The sequence below is a fragment of the Molothrus ater genome, chromosome 2 (assembly GCF_012460135.2).
Source record: "Molothrus ater isolate BHLD 08-10-18 breed brown headed cowbird chromosome 2, BPBGC_Mater_1.1, whole genome shotgun sequence".
NCBI classification, from domain to species: domain Eukaryota; kingdom Metazoa; phylum Chordata; class Aves; order Passeriformes; family Icteridae; genus Molothrus; species Molothrus ater.
This window is the reverse complement of record NC_050479.2, coordinates 88,134,196-88,154,880: the sequence shown is the minus strand read 5'-3', so window position 1 is coordinate 88,154,880 and position 20,685 is coordinate 88,134,196. Positions and strand designations below refer to the sequence as shown.

At 41.4% G+C, this 20,685-nt stretch overlaps 1 protein-coding gene across 4 annotated transcripts in view; it reads right to left on the bottom strand.

The window, feature by feature from the left end:
• The window catches only part of EPHB6 (EPH receptor B6), a 66,785-nt gene that overhangs the window by 28,595 nt on the left and 17,505 nt on the right, over positions 1-20,685 (bottom strand). For 2 of the 4 annotated variants that reach the window (XM_036386998.1, XM_036386990.1), the window contains exons 2-4: positions 19,163-19,381; positions 8,749-8,813; positions 5,560-6,256 (exon numbers count right to left, since the gene is read on the bottom strand). In XM_036386998.1, the coding sequence (XP_036242891.1) occupies positions 5,560-6,256; positions 8,749-8,813; positions 19,163-19,256 (856 nt within the window). In that variant the 5' untranslated portion in view covers positions 19,257-19,381. The remainder of the gene's footprint in view (positions 1-5,559; positions 6,257-8,748; positions 8,814-19,162; positions 19,382-20,685) is intronic. The other 2 variants (XM_036387014.1, XM_036387006.1) reach the window with 1 other exon arrangement.

Sequence of the window (20,685 nt, the reverse complement as noted above, 5' to 3'; positions counted from 1 at the left end):
AATGCAGCAAGAGGAGAAGGACCAAGGAAAGCAGCTGGGAACTTCACCATAGCTTTAGGTATACCCAGCAGTGACTTTAGGGAATGTGATACAGGTGACACTGACTTTTTGTATGCAGATATGACTTCGAGCTGAACTGAGACACAAGAAGACATTTAGAAGAGCATAAAATTGCTCTCTTCTTGACTCAGGCAAGTGACCTGTATCTTGTATAGGAGTTCTGCTCCCAGGTGTACTGTGGGGCAGCAAGAATAAATACTAAATATGAGAGTATTGAAAACGAACAGTGTCAAAGCTGGAACTGGAGTCAATCTGGGAAGGATGAGTGGACACAGATGATTTTGAGACCTAGGGAAAATTGGATGTGCAGAGCTACAGAAGGCTTCAAATGAGAATGACTTTAGGTAAAGGGATGGAGTTTGGCACTTAGAGGGCAGGAGGATGGAAAGGAGTTAGCAACCAATAATATTGTAGAATCATGATGCAGACATTTAGACAATGCATTTCTCAAAATGCTAGAAATATAGCATAATTAGCATGCAGAATGCACACTAGAAAATAAAAACTGTAGTATCTTTTAGATAAAACACTTCTTCCCCCTTCCCCTTCCATAAATATATCTATGGCTTGCTTATGGTGGTAGTAAATTCCTACTGGGCCAGGCTATTCCATGGCAACTGCTACTGTGCATCTTGCATCTTGTTCTGAATAAGGTGGGATCAGCCTGCAATAGAAGCCAGGCACAGTGATGCAATAGAGCCCTGGGTTGATCTAGACTTTTACACTTACTACAACTGTTTGGGTGGGGAAGAGAGACTGGAAAATGAAAGAAACATAAGGAGAGAAAAGCGTGTCTTTTGAGTCTTGAAGAAGAGCATCAAATCAACTGAGATAAAATAAATGAAGAACTCTTTCCTGCTTAACTGTTGATAGGAGATCAGTTGAGTAAGGGATTTTTTAGGTAAAAGAGGTGGAGCTGAAGCAATTACTGCCTAATTATATGTGGGAGAACTGCCAGGGAATGGGTTGTGTGAGGGGAAAAAAAAAGGCAAAAACACGAGAGGAAAGATTTGGGCAGGGTAGGACAGAATATGAGTAGACAGCAAGCACTTGATACAGGAAAAGAAGCAAACTACTTGAAAAGTACCAAAATGCATGTGCAAGTAGCAGAAGGAGGCTCAAGAAGCTGATGATGGGAGCACTATGGAAGAAAAAAAAAATGAAAAAAGTAATCTAGATCAAGGCACCAAACATTGTTGTCAGCTGTGAGTTTACCTTGAAATTAAAGCTCTTACCCAGGAGAGGCTAAGACACTGGGTTTGAAGCAGAGCAGGCTGTGGGGTGGAAGCTTATGGCATCAGCCACCTAAATGGGAGGATATGATGAAGGTGTAGGCACGAGGTGGCAGAACATGAGATAACAGACTCAAACTGTAATAACCTCTTACTACATCTTACTAAAACATTCTTCTACATAGGAAAAAGTAATTTCACCATGGGTGTTGTCAAATATTGGAACAGTTGCCCAGGGACATTGTGTAATCTTCATCTTCAGTAATAACTAAAACTAGAGTAGAACAGGCCTAGAGTGACCTAACCCAATTTGGTCCTGCTTTGAGCATGGGGTTGGAGTAGATGACTTTCACAAGTCCCTGCACTGTAAATTATCCTGTGGTTTTAAAGGAAGCATCTTTTAAGTGATTAAAATTTAAGAAGAGCTTATTGTGCTCTTTTTTCCCTTTGCTACTAGTATGTGCATATTTTTAGCAGACTATCTTATCTTTTATTTTAACATAAATCTTAACATTCTTTTAGCCTCACACACTGAAATAGGTTTAGCCAAGATGATGAGAAAGGGCATTTTTAGTAATACAAAAATAATCATGCAATATTCTTCCCAAATGAGACCTCCAACAGCTCCGTGCACAGTTGCTTGCTCCTGTGGTTATCAGCAATACAGATGTGATTCCTTCTGCAATCAGAAGGGACTGCATATTCCAAAGGACATGAGCAATTTTATGGAATCCTTTTATCAACTACAGATGACAGGCTTTTGCTTGCTAAGTACTCTTAGAAACAAACATCCAGAGAAAAAAGAGAGGAGAAGCAGACATGTGGATGGCTAACCTTGGTAAACACCCAAATGCCCACCCTCTTACTCTTCCCCTCCTCAGCAAGACATAGGGAGAAAATTGGATGAGAAAGCTCGTGGGCAGAGGTAAAAAAGTTATAAAGACAGGGAGCTTGTTTACCAATTACTGTCGCAGGCAAGACAGACTTGGCTTGGGGAAATTTAATTTATTGCTGATTAACATAGATTTGGGTAATGAGAAAACAAAAACAAACATTAAACCAACACCTTTCCTCCTCCCTCTCCCAAGTTCAGCTTAAAGCTTTTCACTCCAAACTTGTTACCTCCTCCTTTTTCTGGCTGGTGTTTTCTGCCTCTGGTTAAGTATGTTTGTACAGAGGTGCCACACACATGGCTAATCAGCTCAGCTCTGTCCAGAGCTCTGTCTTTCTTTATTTGGAAGTCAGCTTAGCACTTTATCAGGCAGTCATTCCTCTTCTCTTTTTTGTCTACACTGTCATTTAAAATATATTTTTTTAAATGTCCCCATCATAAATTCTAAATATTATTTTCAAAAGCATCTGGTAATCTAAATCCCATATGATTTTGCATGGCAAGGCATCCTGTGTGCATACATCTACAGAAAGAAAAGCAACTAAGGTCCCAAACTTCTTTTTTCCTCTGTAAACTGCCATTCTCTTTTTTGACTGTTCAGCATGACAAGTCTAATCAGATGAAGTGAAAAGTGAATCCCACACAGATTGCACCCCACATCACCCAAAGGGCTTGCTAAAGGTTGCTGTTTCACTCTTCTATTTAGGTGGAGAAATCTGCCATATAGTAACATAGAGCAGGCAGTCTTATAAAAATAAGGAAAGAAAGTACCTTAAATCATGATAGGGGGCAGGGGGAAAAGAAGGGCTTTCTATCTATCTGCTCAGAATGGCTCTTGGCAGATTTGTTGTTCTAAATAAAGAGATAACAGCTGGTCCAGGAAGGACTCCACAGGCTTGCATATGGTGAGGGGGAAGGCAATGCCCACACACTCTTCTACCAAAGTGTAAGAAGGAAACTTGCTTCTCCTTCTTATCCTTGGTTGATTCTTCAGTCTTATTAAGAACACCTCTCTGCATTATCATCAGTAGAAATCTGCCCTTGCGCTATTGCTTTTGTTCTGTGTTTCCTCTAGAACACTGTGGCTGCTCTGTATCAGGGTGGACATCTGTTGTTAGGAAAGGAGAACACAAGCACAGAGGAGAAGGGCTGGAGAGGACTCCACACAGAGGAACACCAAGCAAGGCGACACGAGCTGAATGTGGCTCCATTCAGACAGGACAGCAACATGTTGTTAGCAGGAGAAGAGATCGGGAAGGATGATCAAGCCAGAGGAGTTTACAAGAAACATGAGGAGGAAAGAATACCCTTTAACATTATGATTCATATTTGGTTGTCATTGGCTGCTCTAGGCTGCTCATTGAATCTCAGGAAGTAAATTATAGGAATTGACTTTTGTAGCTTGATAGACTGTCATTATTTCAGTTATTCCTTATAATATTAACCATTTTCATCTGTCTCCAGCTTCTGTGACAATGAGGCTGCAAGGAAGTATCAGCTTTCACTGAATACTATGGAAAACGGAAGACTTTTTTTTTTTTTAAATCCTTGTTTTTATTTGGCAAGCCAAATTTCTTTCTTTCTTTTTTTTTTTTTTTTTTTTGACTGCTTAAGACTACTATTTGAAACTAAATTATTGACTGGCAGTTTATTTAGACTGTAAACTAGTCATGCTACTGATGTACACAACAAATTTAGTGCCATACAGAGCTGCTCTATGTCAGAGCTTACTGTCTCTCTGAAGCAGCACTAAATGAATGTAGTTACATTTCTCTCAGAATGAGCAGGATAAAAAGGCACACATATTTTAATTATTCTCAAAGTTTAAACAAATGAAAAGCACTTACCAATTTTAATTGCTTTTTAAGTCTCCAGTACAATGACCTGTATTTTAATAAAGCTATTTTGCATGACCCAAATCACTTCATGAAGCAGGAATTTAAGGTAATACTGACAACATTAATTATTCATTGCATTTGCACTCCAGTGTTAACCAGAGTATTTGTACGTTCCATGTCTGAGTTGAACTCTTGTTTGAATAAATTCAACTTATAAATTTTGTCTGCAGCCAAAACTGTGTTCCACATGGCATTTATTTTTTAGAGTACTATGTGTAGTGCAGCAACATTTTAGACTGCTGAGAGATTTTGAGTAGATGCATATTAAAACAAAGGAAGCACCAGAAGAACATCATACACAAATTATACAACCAACACATAAGCAGTTTGCTCTAATGGACTGTCCTAACCTTAAGATAGGAACACAGTCATGACATTAGACTGGGTGCTCAGGCTTGGCCAGACTTCAGCCCAATATCACTTCTGTGATTGGGTGACACGTAATGTACTCTACTTCCTCCAACAAACATATCACAGAAATACAGAGAGTACATTATTGGTAATGATGATACCATTGTGACTGCTTTTTCTAGTCAGGGCAGGCTCACAGAGCCATATTTTCCCTCTCCCATGACCAGGCTGCTGCCCTTTCCCCTTTTTTTATTTTATTACTATACCCTAGCAAAAAGGCCTGAAATAACTAGGACAGAGAGTGTATTAGCTCTGGGCTCAGCTCTCCTCCATGTGGCATCTTCCTTCTAACGCTGCTGCCTCTTGGTAAAGAAGTGGAATTATGATAGATCTGGCTAGTGACAGCTGCTGCTAGTTCTGTGTGAGTACCCTCAGAGGCTGTCTCTGGTGGCAGCTGTAACTAAGGTCTGAGTGGAGCTTCCAACCATATTCTTAGCAGCAAGCAGTGGTGTCCTGGTTTTGGCCAGGACAAGGACAATCTCTTGCATTAGCTGGGAATGGGCATGGCTGTGGGGGTGTAACCAGGAACAGATGCTGCTCTACACCACCCTTATCACTGACAGGGGTGGAGGGAAGGCACTCACACTTCAAGGAAAAGGGCATTCCTTTCTGTTGGGAGAAAACCCTTCTGTGCTGGAAAGAACCAATAAGATCAGTATTTGTTTATTGTCACTTCCCATGTAAATCATCTGTCTTACACCTTTTGTTGTTAATATTGTTGTTGTTACGGTTCATTTTATTATCTCATTGCTGTTTCCAGTAAACTGTTCTTATCGTAACTGATGATCTTTGTCTTTTGTGCTTCCAACTGGAGGGGGAGCGAGTGGCAGAGTGGTTTTAGTGGCAACACCAAACTAGAGAACACCATTCCTAAACCAGGACAAATGGTCACTCCAACTCCAGTCTAAGGAGCTAAATGTGTGAAAGGAGTCTGCTACAAGGCGATCTCTGTGAAAAATTTTCTTTCCCAGCTCTGTGAAATTTTGGTTAGGGCCAAATATTGCTGACACAGAGAACCAATGAAAAGATGGCTGCCTAAGGGGAAGAGTAAAAAAAGTTCTCTCACCTTGGCAGGCTCGTTCATCATCCACAGGCTGGTAGCCAGCCTTGCACGTACATCGTCCAATGGCCACCATCCACTCCCCTTCTCCATTGCAGTGCAGCCGAACACTCGAGGACCCCGTCGTGCTCGTCTCTTCAGCGTTGGGTACACATGTCCCCGGGGACTCCACCAGTGAGGTCCTCTCCCCGCCAGCAAACGTTTCAGGAAAGGAGGCAAACCCTTTCACCACAGCTGGGCACTTGTAGAAAAAGACTTGGACTGCCACCAGGGACATGCAGGCTCCCGAGTCCTGGAAGGCCAGGTAGAAGCCATGCTTGGTGAGTGGCCCAAAGCTACGTACTTTAACATTCATCTTGACCACCTTCCCAGTGCTGTCCACCTGGGAAAAGCTTTCATCAGCTGCAATAGTATCCACTTTGGTCCAGGGGCCCTCACGCCACTCTGGCATGTCCTGAGAGGCAATGTCAGCCTCTGACTGATGGTAGTAGAGTGTGAAAGTCTCCTTGCAGGAAGAGGCCACGGTGCGCATGCTGGCGCAGTCCCTCACGGAGAAGCGGAGGCGGACGTGGACACGGTGGGCCCCGCGCCGCTCTATGAAGTGAGTGCGCAGCCAGTTATTCTGACCTGGTTCAGCCACGTTGCACACTTGAAAGGTTCGGATCAGGCGCTTCTTGTCATCCAGGACACTTACCTCATCCCACTACAATGGATATAGAGGAGAAAAAAGAAACAGGGATAAAAAAATGGATTCAGTATTCAACTGCACCAAAAATACAGGACAGGTCTTTGTTTTCCCCCTCTCCTTGCCACGTCTATGATGAGATTTGAACTTGTTTATGCTATGTGCAGCAGAGCCTTCTAGACAGAGTATGACCCTGTAAAGAAGAGCAGTCAAAGCTCTGAAGTAAGAATTGTTGTGACAGAAAACATAAATCATGCAAACTTGGCCACATGACATCGAGAATCTTAAAATGCTAGAGTCACACTTTATTCCTTCCTATCTTCCCATCTCTTATCTCAGACACAAAACAAATTATACAAACAAATGATTCAGAGCAAAAGACACTGTTCTCTGGAGAACACATTAAAGCATAAGTCCTTTCTACCTAGCTTTACCAGTGAGAGCTGTGTTCTGACATTTCTTATCACCACAGCCACTACAGGGGTAGGTCCAGATCTGGTTTGTGCCTGCAGGAAGGCACAAGGGAGGCATAAGGAGGGGTGGAAGCAGATTCCTGTACAAAGCTGTATGACAAAACCCTCTGTACCCTCTCTACAAGCTTTACAGAATAGGAACAAGGCCCTGGGTATGATAGAGGACATGCATAGTGAAATAGAAGAGAAGGAACCTGCTCAAGCATTCTCATGAAGGTCTGACCAACCACCTTCTCACAATTAAGATCTGCATTAAGACCATTTGCCAAGAAGAAACAACAGCAAGTTACGGTCATTAGTGACTCCCTCCTGTGTGAAACAGAAGCACCTGTTTGCTGATCGGAACATCTTTTCAGGCAAGTGCTGTCTCCCTGGGCCCCAGTTTAGCAATGTCACCAGATGACGGAAGAGCTCAGTGCAGGCTTCAGACTACTATCCACACCTGCTTTTTCACATGGGTACAAATAATGTCCCAACAAAAAGTGCAAAGTTGATCAAGAGTTTTCAGGGCCCTGGATGAAATGTTAAAAAAATCAGGAGCATGGGTAGTGTTTTTCTCAATCTTTTCAGCAGCAGTAAGGCACATTTGAAAGAAACAAACGATGCTGAGATACCGATACTGGCTTCAGGACTGGTGCCTCTGCCAAAATGCTTGGGTTCGTAACCACTGAAGAATCTCTGAGACATAGGGTGTGTTGGGACATGACAGGATCCAGTGTCCTGATGGAAGAAATGTATCTTTGTTCATAAACTGGAGGAACTGATTGAGAGATTTAATCTATAATTGATGAAGGAAGGGCATACCACCAGGAGAGCTGAAGGTAAACCAAGGGCTGGCATGGCATAGACCTAGGATGGCAGTGCCAGCTGGGATCATGTATGCTGCTCCTGGAAGCATGGAGAGCTCAGGAGCTCAACTGAAATGTTTGTACACCACGGGAGCATTGGGCAATCATTCATGGCACAAAACTTAACAAGTGCCAGATCCTGCACCTGGGATGGAGTAACTGCAGGCACAAGTACAAACTGTGACAGGAGTGTCTGCAGAGCGCCCTGCAGGGAGGGCCCTGGGGGTGCTGGGGGCAGCAGCAGCTCAGTGAGAGCCAGCAGGGCGTGCCCGGGCAGCCCAGAGGGCAGGAACCGTGTCCTGGGGGCATCAAACACAGAGCACAGCCGGGCAGAGGGGGGATCATCCATCACCCGCTGTGCTCAGCGCTGCTGCGGCCTCACCCGGAGTGCTGGGAGCAGCTCTGGGCACCGCCACTCCAGAGGGGTGGGAAAGTCTCTGAATGTGTGCAGAGGGGGGAAACAAAGCTGGTGAAGGGGCTGGAAGGTGTGTCCTGGGAGGAGTGGCTGAGGGCTCTGGGTTTGTCCAGTTTGGAGAAAAGAGAGGCTGAGAGGTGACCCCCTTGCTCAGCAGCTCCCTGAGGAGGGGAATTGGAGAGGGAAGTGCTGATCCCTTCTCCTTGATCCATGATAGGATGCATGGGAATGGTTCAAATCTGCCTCAGGGGAAGCTCAGAATTGACATCAGGAAACATTTCTTTACCTAGAGGGTGGTCAGACACTGGAACAGGCTTCCTAGAGATGTGGTCAATACCCCAAGCCTGTCAGTGTTTAAGAGACATTTGACAGTGCCCTTTATAACATGCTTCAACTTTTGGTCAGCCCTTAAGTAATCAGGCAGCTGGACTGGGTGATTGTTGTAGGTACCTTCCAACTGAAATATTCTATTCTATTCTGTTCTATTCTATTCTATTCTATTCTATTCTATTCTATTCTATTCTGAGGGGTGGCTGGAGAACTCTTTAGTATTTCTGGAGCAGAGGTGAAGGAATAGGGTAAGGATGTGGCAATAGCATCCTACTCAGCACCCTTCTGTCTTAACAATCTGGCTTTGCAAAACACACTGTCTTCAAATTATTCATATGTACAAAATCTATAAACCAAGTCTCACAGTTTCCCTTTCTTCATCAGATGCATGCATGTCTTCCCAGCAGACAGGGAGTTGAGAGGAGGGACAAGGGAAATGCTTACCCCATCAGAAGGATGTGCAGTCCAGCCAATCTCTGAGGTCTCTTGAGTTGTATCCAGAAGTATTTCTGTTTGTATTTAAAAAAATTAAATAAAAAAGTATTTTGTGCTATTCCAAGTCAGACTAAAATCTTATCTGTTCTTCTCAAGATTTTCTTGTAGAGGACTTCCATACACCAAAAACAAACATTCATGTTTTGAGACTAAATATGACAGTTTATGTCCATACTAATAAATTAAGAAAGGCCAAGACAAAGAAAGGCAGAGGCACTAGGCACATAATCATGTTAACTCATGATTCTCAAGTTGCTTGGCAATATTCTCACCCGACTTTCCCAGGCAAAGTATAAGCACACTGACAGCATGGTGCAGAGTTATCATAATGAGCAGTTCAGATGAGGCCCCACTCTTTTTGGAAAGGAAAAGGTGGGACACAAGATGAGCTGCATGAATGCATGCCACTCTCATTAGAACTATGGTTGCCCATTTTATTTGCACATGTAAGTGTGGACACAAGGCCAAAGCATGTTTGTTCCCAGCTCTGGAACCAAATTTCTTTGGGAGTTTATGACCCAGCTGATCCTGTAATGGATTAATTTGTTCTGGAACTGGGAATTACATTGCAGGCCTGTGTAGGAATCCCAGTATTAAATAATCTGTTGCATTATTACACTGCTCAAGAGTAGGGTACATGCAGAACTTCACAGGCCTATTTTATTCCCACAACTAGTCTGCATTTCCATTGTTATTGAATCTAACACTGCAGACAGATCAGATATCAGCCTTGACTGCTCTTGGGCAATCATTCTCTGCTTGAGTACAAAGAAACACAAAAGAGCTTTTGACAGTCCAAACTATAAACAAAGTATTCTCCAAAAGAGAATGTCAGGGTCTGAGACCACTGTGGTATGCAAGCATGTACTCTTCACTCTGTATATTTAGGACACAAAATAAGAAAATGACTCAGTTGAATAGGTATTTACATGGGTTGATATATACTGTATAAATCAATTGGCTTTTCCTAAATTCTGGGGAGCTTTATTTGCTAATTTTGATTTTCATATTTCTATCTGTAAAAAAAAAAAAAACAAAAACCTGTAAAAAACAGATTAAAAAATCTAACCCAAAACCTAACAGCCAGCTTACTTACAAATAAGGTTCACAATCCATTATTAAACCTTGAAAAGGTTTAGTAATATGATTGTTCTATGTTTTATGCAGGAGAGAGATCCTCAATGTTTTCTATTTCCACTTATGAATTGCTTATGTCACTATCCCTATCAATACACCTGGGGATTCACTCTACATTAATCACTGGAAAGGAAACTCATCCATGATCAAGTGAGCAAGTTCATCCAGACCTCAGCCTTCACCAATGTCCCTGAACTATATTCCCTATATTCCTACAGGACATTTTATACTTTTTAGATCTCCCTGAGGATGCAGCTCCTTCATTCAAAAGCAGTGCAAAATACCAGGGCTGGCTTGCCAAAACTGGAAAGAACTACTGGTTACAGCTGAAGTACAACCCCACTAAAATTATGTAACAGACCTCAGGAAATGCTGAGCTGCTCCATTCTCAAGGATAGCTCAGCTCAGACAGCCCCTCTGAGCAGCAGAACATCTGCAAAAGGCCTATGCCTCCCTGAGGCACAGTCTTCCCTAGGCTGTCCTAGCAGCAGAGGAACTTGGCATTCCCCCATGCCCATTACCTTCTCCATTGCACAGTCTGGCACAGGGATTGCACAGTGTCATGTCATTACTTTGCCACTGGGATCCCATTCATAGCCTTGATATGCTGAAATAATACACAAGGCCATTTTTCAACACAGAAAGAACTTTTTTTCTAATCAGATCTGAGTCTCCCGTTTACCAAAGTACAACGCTTCTACCCCTTGGAAACTCTAGAAGTAAGAGAAAAGTTAATCAGGGCATGGAAAGCCATACAGAAAGTGAGAAAGAAATGGAGAAGAAAGGAAATAGAGAAGACTTGCTCAGTAGCCCTTGCTCTGCCATGTCAAGCATATTCTCCAGACAACTTCTCACCAGTGAGCAAGGTAGTATTTACCAAGCACGTGAGTATTTTACAAGCAAACAGAAATAGGCAGCCTGAAGCAGACAGAACTGTCCCTTTCACAGTGAATACTTCAAGTCAGAAACCACTAGAAAAATAAGAAAAGTACACAAGAATTTTGTGCGCATAAATCTCATTTCGCAACCTACGGCCAAAAGTCCCTCACTATTTTTGTTCTTCCTCCCTTTCCTACTGGCTGTATGCCTGGAATCACATCCCCAGTCACACTAGCTGCATGCACACTCATAAATCTAACAAGCTGTTAAACTGCTCTCTAGCTCCGAGGACAACAGGCACAGGATGGGTTCATGTTCCCATGGCTAAAAATTCCAACCCCACAGAAGTGCACAGCTGCATCCAAACCACCTCCCAGGAATGGTCCTCAGTCCATCCTAAACCCTGATCTACGCATTACTTGTGATAAGATTATTTGGCATGGGCCAAACAAACCCATGGCTCATAATTTAACAGTATGAATGACTACATCTGTACAGGTATAAGCCTTCACTCTGACACTTTATTAGCATTGATGACTGAGTAGCACTTCACATCCTCACTGGGCTGGGCCAGACCAGTATTCTGCTGCTCTTCAGTGCCGACAGAAATGATCTGTTCAGCTGAATTTATCATCTTGGAAGAAAAATGGCTTATACCCTTTCAACATTGCTCAAAATCAAAGGTCTTGCAACATCAGGTTAGACTCAGTCTCAGTCCAGCCCATGATGCTGCTAGGGGCAACACTGATTCAGGTATCTCAGGGTATCATTGGAGCAATATTCTACTCTGCATTAAAAATGAGGAATAGGCAAGGTATCTGAGCAACCTAGAGGCTTTGAAACACGTGAAATTACGACAATTCTACAATTCTTTTTCTACTCCTGGTTTAATCTCAGTTTTGAAGAATGATATTCCAATTGCATATTACAACTGTTGTTTTACTTCAAGGAAGATAAAAACAACTGATGAGAGATTCTCCTATATGTCTCTTCCCTAAACTAAAAAAAAAAAACAACCAACCATCACTTTTTATAGAAGAGTCAAATGGGTTCATTACACTCTGCAAAATCTAAACTCTCATTTGAGTATCCTCAGTTCTTGCCAGCCAGAAAGGGGGAAATAAAAATCCCAAATACTTCAGCTAGTACTATTCTATATTTACATCACAAACCAATCTCTTGGGCTACATTATGCTATAATGTCAACATCCAGAAAAACTGGGCAGAGGCTGGAAGCTATTACAGATCAAGCTGTTCAGAATAGCAACATTAATAATTTTCACATTTTGGTCTGCCTGTACTTTCAAGCAAGACTATTAAGCGCCTGTGTTACAGACAAAATGATCCCCTGATGCAAGAGGAGGACAATTCACCCAAAGATGACTGACCCTTAGACAACCTTCATGGAGGCAGAGATGGCCTAACAGCTTTCTGGATTGAAGAATAATTGCCCCTGGTGTCTTAACAGTGCAGTGGTGCAAGAGGGAATTATACAACCAAAGCCTTGCAAACTACAGCCACGGACAAGTGAGTCGATCCTGAGAAGAGAGTAAAAGAATCCCTTTACCTGCTACAAAAACTGTAGAATCACAGAATGAAACAAGCTAGAAGGGAGGTACAGAGGTCATCTTAACCAAGTGGGTCATCCCCCCACTCAAGGCTAGGCTAAATTACAGTAGGCTGCTCCAAACCTTGTCCAGTTGAATTCTGAATATATCCAAATGTACACTGCTGGAAGGCAAAGGGCACTATGGCAAAAGGTAATAGTCAGAGAGTTTGCTTTGCTATGGAGCTGAATGCCTCAAGCAGCAAAACTTGCTTGCTTAACAGATTTGAAAAGAACTGAAACATTTCTGAGCTTATTCTGCCTTCCATGATCATTCCTTGAAAAAGCAGGAAGAGTGTGAATGCTCTCTAAGAAGGCTGGGAAGAGAAAGCATTCCCTGGGCTTATGCAAAAATAGTGTTAGGAGTTGTCAAATCCAGTAACCTCACACAAGCCAGGCCGCTGTAGCTCCGTGGCCCCAGGCACAACCAATAGCAGGGTTAGGTGGGTATTCCCAACAGGCACACACACAAACACATGCAGGCACTGCACATCTATGAATGGCCAGCCACAAAGATCAACACAGGCAGACACACTCACCAGTCATGCAAACAGAAACAGCACCACCAATGGCCTCATCCTGCTCCCCTTTCTGGTTGGTCAGGATTAAGGTCTGCTAGTGGGAAATATATATGCATTTGTATACAGTGTGGATCTCTGCAATAACTGTCCTTAAAGATTTAGCCTCCTGACCTCTGGATCTGTGGTCTCTCCATCTGCTGGTACCTGAAGCTCACCTGAAGCCTCATTCCCAGTGTGAACAGCCAGACAAGCTCACTCACTGTCTGTACACCCCTTCACACACACACAGAGGCACACAATGGATCCCCTGCTAAATGGCTTTAAGGGTGCAGCCTACCCAGCAGCTAGCCCTGGGTGCTTGCTCTCCTGAGCTGCTATTCTGTGGATCTCTCCATGAAGTGGTCTTTGACATTCCCTACCCAGGAGTTGCCCTGGGATCATCTTGTCTCTGGGTACACTGAGATACACAACACAAAGACAGTACTCTCAAAGAACCCCTGGAATTTATGGTGACCAGAATACCTGACCTGGACCTCCTCATAGTTCTTCCCTCACTAGATAAACCCCTCTGTTCGTCTCACTCATAGAGACACACACATTTAAACTGGTATCTCACTCCTCCTCCAGACTGCTCTTTCCCTGCCTTCCCAACCCACTAACTCCACCATCAAGCTAGCCTGGCTTGCTATAGAGATCACAGACTCACTAATTCAAGCTCACTCACTCCAGCTGCTTGCTGCTTGCATCACAGATGCACAGATCCTATGACCTGTGGTCCGCCTTGAGTTCCTAGCACTTGATTTTCATCCATTCCATGATCTTCAGCTGCTGGTAGCTCTGACTCATGGGCCACTCTGACCTGTGGTTCAACTCCAGTTGCTGGTATATAAATGTGCATATGCACACACACACAGACAGACAGACAGACACACACACACAAACAAACAAAGCCCCCTTCACCCAGGTAACTGGTGAAAAATGGAATTTAGTAAGAAGATAGGATGGACTGTGGTGATCAGGTGCCTGACAGCCATACTGACCTGCAGTTGGTGTATGGGACTGGCCCCTTATCTCTCTACTTTCTCACATTTAATCCTCCCTTTCCACACCTACAGTTACTCCCCTAAACAACCCACAATAAATTTTGCAGATTATCTTCCCTACATCCCATAACAAATACCATGCCCTGTTGGCAATAATCTCCTTCAATCTGAAAGGTGTTCCAGAGAGCACTTCCACTGATTTAACTTAATGGGTTCATTCCCACCCCATGGACTGATCACACTCCTGTAGACAGCTCTGGAAGAAGCTGGGTCAGGGCACTTATTTCTCTGTTAGGTTATTGAGGGTCCCCTGCCTTTCACTGTTCCTATGTGCTCCTTTAAGCATGGGGAGAGGACCCTTTTATCAGGAACTTTTTATCACTCATATAAACAAATATATTTTTTCATGGAGTCAATCATTTGGAGACAAAATATGGTGAAACCTTTGGGAAGCCCTAAATACAATAGAACGTCTTCCAAAACTAAACAGCAATTGTGGTGAAGTAAATAATAAATCAACAGCTAATGGCATATGCAATTGTAGTAAGCACTCCTTTCTTAAAAATGAGTTGATGAAACAAGTAAAAAACCAAACAAAAATAGCCAAAAAAATCCTACTTGTTCATAACTATCCAACACAAAGGTTGATGTTATTTTTTAAAAGAAAATGTCTTAAAGATTAGCTATGACTTAATACGATAAAACAAGCTACAGAATTATAGAATATGCCTCCTAATATAAGAGAATATATACAAAGCCAATCTATATGAGAGAAATTAGTTCAAATTCTTTCCTGTATAAAGCTATAATGTCAATCCTGCAATGAATGATCCTGTGTTACTTCTGTAATGTTACTTCTCAAATGCAATTAATTTTAGAAAAGCCATTTGGAATCAATGGGATATGTGTTTAGTATGTTCCATGAAGTATAATATAATTTAACTGCTTGCTCTGTCAGAGCAAAATGCTGACACTATCAGAATATGAAAGTTGTCATTTGCAAGGAGGAATTCTCACACTCCAACCAGGAGTTATGTACCATCTGTGAAAGAGAGAAATGACAGCCAAATGGTGTAGGATATGGAAGTACACAGCTTTTTGCAAGGTAACACAGTTTTTAAGCTTTATGAATGATTGTGTATTTTTCTCTTCCCCAGCCCCTTTCTTTTGTTAAAGCTCTAAGGAAACTGCTGGGATTAGCATGTTGCACTACTACTGATGTCAGAAAATGCAGACATCAAGAAATTAAAATAAAAAAAGGTCCAACTTTGCATATGAAATCCAGTTAAATTACTATCTACTACTTTCCTAGAGATACAATATAATATCTACTCTTCCACAGCTTAAGAAGTTCATTCTCCAAACACCCACTATTAAGTCTAGAACTTGGGTCTAACTGCCACTGCCATCAAACCAGCTACTTTCGATGCAGCACAGTGTGACTTTTAATGCTCATCTACATTCTCCTGCTTGCTTTTTTTCACAGATATTAAGAAGTGAGCTTATGTCTTCCAAAGCTATACCAAGGCATACACTGGAAGTCCCAGAGACCCTGCATTACAAGAATGCCATTCCTTTTCTTGGCAGCTTGAATTAGCTTTGAATATAAACAGTGTTAGTTGCAGCATGAATAGTCTCTCCTGTCCTACTGGCCTCCAAGCAGCAGATCAGGAACAGATTCAACACAGGGCATGATACAAAGCTGGAAACAGGGATGTCCCTAGCACAGGAACTACACAGGAATCTATTATGGAAGAAAATTAATCAAATGGAGCTGCTGAGACTGACCAAAAGGATAAACTCCTGTCTGTTCCCCCTTTACAAAGAGGCTGCACATCCAGCTTGGTCTCATTCACGTTCTGCATACCTACAACAGGATATTCCTCCACCCTGGGCTTTCCAAGCATGCAGCAAAGTTTTTGGCATGCAGGAGAGCACCAGGAAAGAACTGTGAAGAAAATGTTTGCTAGGATTTTAATAACTCATGTGAATCACAAGCAATCAAACTAAAAAGTTAATTTCACTTTTTTTTCCCCTGAAGTAAAATGACATTAATTTAAACCTTTCTTTGTATATACTAAACTGCATATAATAAACCAAAAGAGAGTGGTATTTTTCACTCTGAAGATTCCCTCTGAGGAAGGTATATTTTCCTCCACTTCAAAGGGAAGCCAATTTGAGCAATCAATATATTATTTTCAACAGCCCAAGACAACAACCAGTTAGTAGAAAAAATAGGGGAAAAATGAAATGTCTGACCTCACTACCTTTTTTCTTCCATATTCCCTTTTGCCAAAGAGATACTCTTAATGCAAAGAGGTTTTACCAAAGCAGAAGAATTATTCTCTCTATGTCTTGAATTTTTGGAAGATACTTAGAAAGATTGTCCAGCTATTCTGCTGGTTTGAGAGCTTGTTGTAAAATAAACGCAATCACTTACAGACAGAACACATCATTCCTCTGGAACATATTTAATGAGTTCTACAAAATGAATTCTGCTTGTGTTTACAGCTCTAGACATTTAGAACTCCATCAAAGCAAAACCAATATTCCACATAAAATTGATCTCAGTGCCCTAGCAAGAGCTATTTCATTAACAAGTTATCACTTGCTCTCACCTGTCTTGACTGCAGCACACCATGCATTCTTAAATTCTGTGCTTCACAAACTTTTAAAATCAGAAAGGTTAACCTAAAATATTAACTTAAATTTTCAGTGATAAACTCTAATTACATACATGTATAGATTTTTAAAGAAATAAAATTACTGTATTTCTTTATGTAGCTTTGAGAAAAAGGAAAAATCCATTACTTCACCCAGCATGTAGTTCAAAAATAATGCTCTCAAAATCAAATCCTCAAAAACTCTTGCAGAGCTATAAACACTGAGAAATGTGATCTTAATGAAAACTTCTGTGCAATTGTGTTTCCTTTTGTAAAGTTAAAAAAAAACCCCGTACATAAATGTTTTCTGTTTTCAAACCAGTCTTCCCTCAAGTTTCCATTCAGGCTTTTTTTTTGTGTAAAAATCATGACTGGAAAACTTTGCACAGACATGCTCATTCCTGGTGAAATCAGTGTGTCCAAATACTAGAGCTATATTAAATAAATTCAGCCTAATGTCTCCTTTTTATGCGTTAAAACCAATACCAACAAAATAATTTCAATTGCTTACAAGAACTTCTTTACTTCTGAGTCATGAGGGTGTTTAAAGTCCCATTAGGTCCTGTAAAAGCATGCTGCCTTCTTTCTATCTGAGAGGCATTCTGCCTAAGAAGTATTTGCTCTCTTCATAATGCATATGAAGATAGTGTGAATCTTTTGACTACTTCCCTCTCTACAGATTCTCCCTCTTTTCTTAATGATTAACATTAAGGTTTAGAAAATTTCAAAGTTTGAAGAACATTTAGTTTGAGACAAAATGTGATTTACATTCAGACTTTAACTCAAATGCCCGAGAAACACTAGGAAGAATTGATTGATTCATTTTCCCACTCAGTCAACTCTTTTTAGTTGGAGGTGAAATGTGTTTTAAACACCATCTAAAACTTCTAAGAAGCTCTATAAAAACTAAAGACCACACCGTATATTCCCTATATTTTTCAACTTAAATCTGAAACCTGAATTTCAAGTTTCTGCTATATATAATGAGTCAACAAACACGCCATGGGCCTTTTTTCTTCCTTATGGACAACTCTGCACTAAAGCAAAACTTTCCACATAGTTATCATCAGACTTTCCTCCCCTACCATATAATTTTTATTTGACTTTTGACCACAACAAAAATACTTACCTCTGAGATGCAAATCAGCTTTAAAGTGCAAACTTAGGACCATGCAGTACAGTCACAATGAAGATGCTGACTCCCCTGACCCTGAATTGAGAGCTGAAGTTCGGCTCATGGGCACCTTTACTGTTTCCTCTCCACAGGCAGAATTTTACTGTCCTATTTTAATCCAGGCAGGTCAACTATGTGATCTGTGAAGCTGTATCACACAGTGCTTTTGAAACTCTTTTTATCTTTACAAACTTTCAGGACTGAGCACTGAATTTAAAAAATGTTCGTTTGTACAGGCATCACTCAGTTACTTCATATTTGCAGAGAGAATTTCTATCTCAGTTTCTCTATCAGTTACACAAGAATTACACAGTAATTTTAAATACAATTTTAAAATCAGCAATTCACAGAATTTCGGAGATTTAAGAATTTGTATTATAATCTTACATAAATTATTTAGCCTCTGAACTTCCCACACACACTGTATTCCCCTCCTATTAAGAGAAGGGATGCTTTAACAAGCTTTCCTCTTTTTATTAGATCTCACACTATTCTCCTGTCTCTTCCTCTAGGTCTTTCCTTGCTTCCCTTTGATTCCATCTCTCCCTCCTCTCCTCTTTCAGTGGCTTTCAGAAATGCAAGAGATGAACATTCATCACAAAGCAGTACAGTTCACTGAGCACATGTAGCTGCAAGGATATTCTTGGAACAAACAAGGGGACTGTTTACAGTACCTCTGCCCTTCTCTAACTCTCTTCCACAGCTCTCATCTTATCTCCTGCTCTCATCACCCTCCCTTCTATCATCTATGCTTTCTTCTACCATTTTCTTGGCAACTCTTGTCCCCTGCCTACCTTTTCCCTACCCTGCCTCCAGTGCTTTCTCCCTCCTATCTGCTGGCCTGAATGTGAACTGCCTCTTCTTGTTAATGCAAAACATTTCTCTCCATATCTATTATTTGAGGCAAGTTTTTCAGAGGTTAGACAAAAACTCTTGATTTCAGCCCATTGGGTGCTGTCTTCTCGAACAGTATAAACGTCCAGAGATTGTTTCACAAAGCAAACATGGTGCAAGAACAGAAGCACGAGAACCAAATACACACAAAGTATAAACAAGGAGCTTATTCCTGGATTAAAAAAAGATCTATTCTTTGAGGCAGTCACTTCTGAGATAGATAGTAGTAATGCTCACTAATGATCCTTCGTAAGAGGGTTTGCCTCTCCCACCAGAAACAATACTAATAACCTTTTACATCCCAAGAGATAGTGATCAACCATCAAACAGAAAGACATGTGCACAATGCTCATCTGGACTAGGATATTAGCATCCTGGAGAGCACACTTTTTTTTTTAACCTCTACAGAAAACACTTTAAAGTTGATGTGAAACATCTGTTCTTACCTTCTAATGAGGTGACTAGATGAAAGAAGAAGACCATCCAGAGCCAACCCATTCCCGACACTCTTCTTGCACTGATGCCAGCATTAGAATCCATGAAGATTCTCTGTAAATACCACCATCTTCAACAAGCACACACCACTCTCTTGAAATGGTCTGAGATTTCTCGGAGTGTTTTAATACCTTTCCAAATTAAAGCACAGAGGTCTTTGCAGAGAAATGCTGTTTAGGAAAAAACAGAAGGTAGAAACAGAAATCAGGTCACTCTAACACAAAACTGACAGTTTTTATACACTCATTCCATCATTTACTACTTCCAAGATATGGGTTAAAAAGGAGTAGCACAGACCCAGTATTTTCCATATACTCATCCCTCAAGACTTCAGTCAGTCACAGGTGTTTTTTGCACTGCCAGTACACACAGATTTTGAGACTTTCATGGCATCAGGGACGGTGTGCTTCCCAAATCAACATTAATCTCTTCAGTACTATTACTGAAGTCCTGATCCTTTCTGCATCTTTGGCAATGTTTCTTGGAAGGTGTCCATTCCATTTCCCCTGTATCCTTTTCAAATTCTGTCTCTTGTAGTTTACACTTTGCCTTTTAAGGACTCTGCAGCTCAGTAGCCATGACAGGAGAGTTTTTGCCAACACAAATCTGCACAGCTGACACACTTGTATTGCATTTCAGATGCAGGCATTTGTCTCTTTAAGCATATGACTGCACAACACTACTAAGTTGGACAGTATTTTTCCCACTGATATGTTGTACATGAGGAAGCAAATGCTGTGATATTTAAGGTCAAACAGGGAGCCTGCATTACAGCCAGAAAAAGCACACAAGTCCAAGTTTATTATCTTAAGTGGGAAAAAATCCAAATAAAACTCTACCATCACCATTAAGAACCTGACATAAAATCTTATCTTACAGTAAGGGAGCAGCATGTAGCCTAATCCAGCACCACATTATATCAATACAGCATAACAATTTTGCTAAGCAAGGTAATTCTAGCTCCATCTGTCCAATTCTAAGCCCAACACAGAAATATCACAGTAATATGTAGGTTGCATGCAAAAAGCCAGTATGTTTTTTTTCTTCAGGTGCTTTTTGAGGAGAGCATTGAAAATGCTCCAATGTCTTCAGTGAGACAGTGAAGCGTAGCTAAGGAGAAAGAAAAATGTCTCAGGCAATATACAGAAATGGCTCAATAACTTGGCTGAAAGAGGGGAGGAGGGGGGAAGAGTTGTAATTAAAAGGGGCAGCCTCAGTGCAATTATCTGAAAACCTTGTAGTAGGGGATTTGAGCAAGTTGGGCATAGCAGAGGAAAAAGCAGCCTGGGGAATATGAGAAAAGGCAGTGGAAAGCAATTAGATTTGCTTTACTGGAGAGGGAGAGAAATTTGGGCAGGATGGAACAGCTCTCTCTTCTGCTGCTCCTAGGAGAACCTAGAGCACCCAAGACAGATGAACCAAAGGCACTCTGGGCCTCACTAAAATGTAAGGAAACTAAAGGAATCTCAGAATC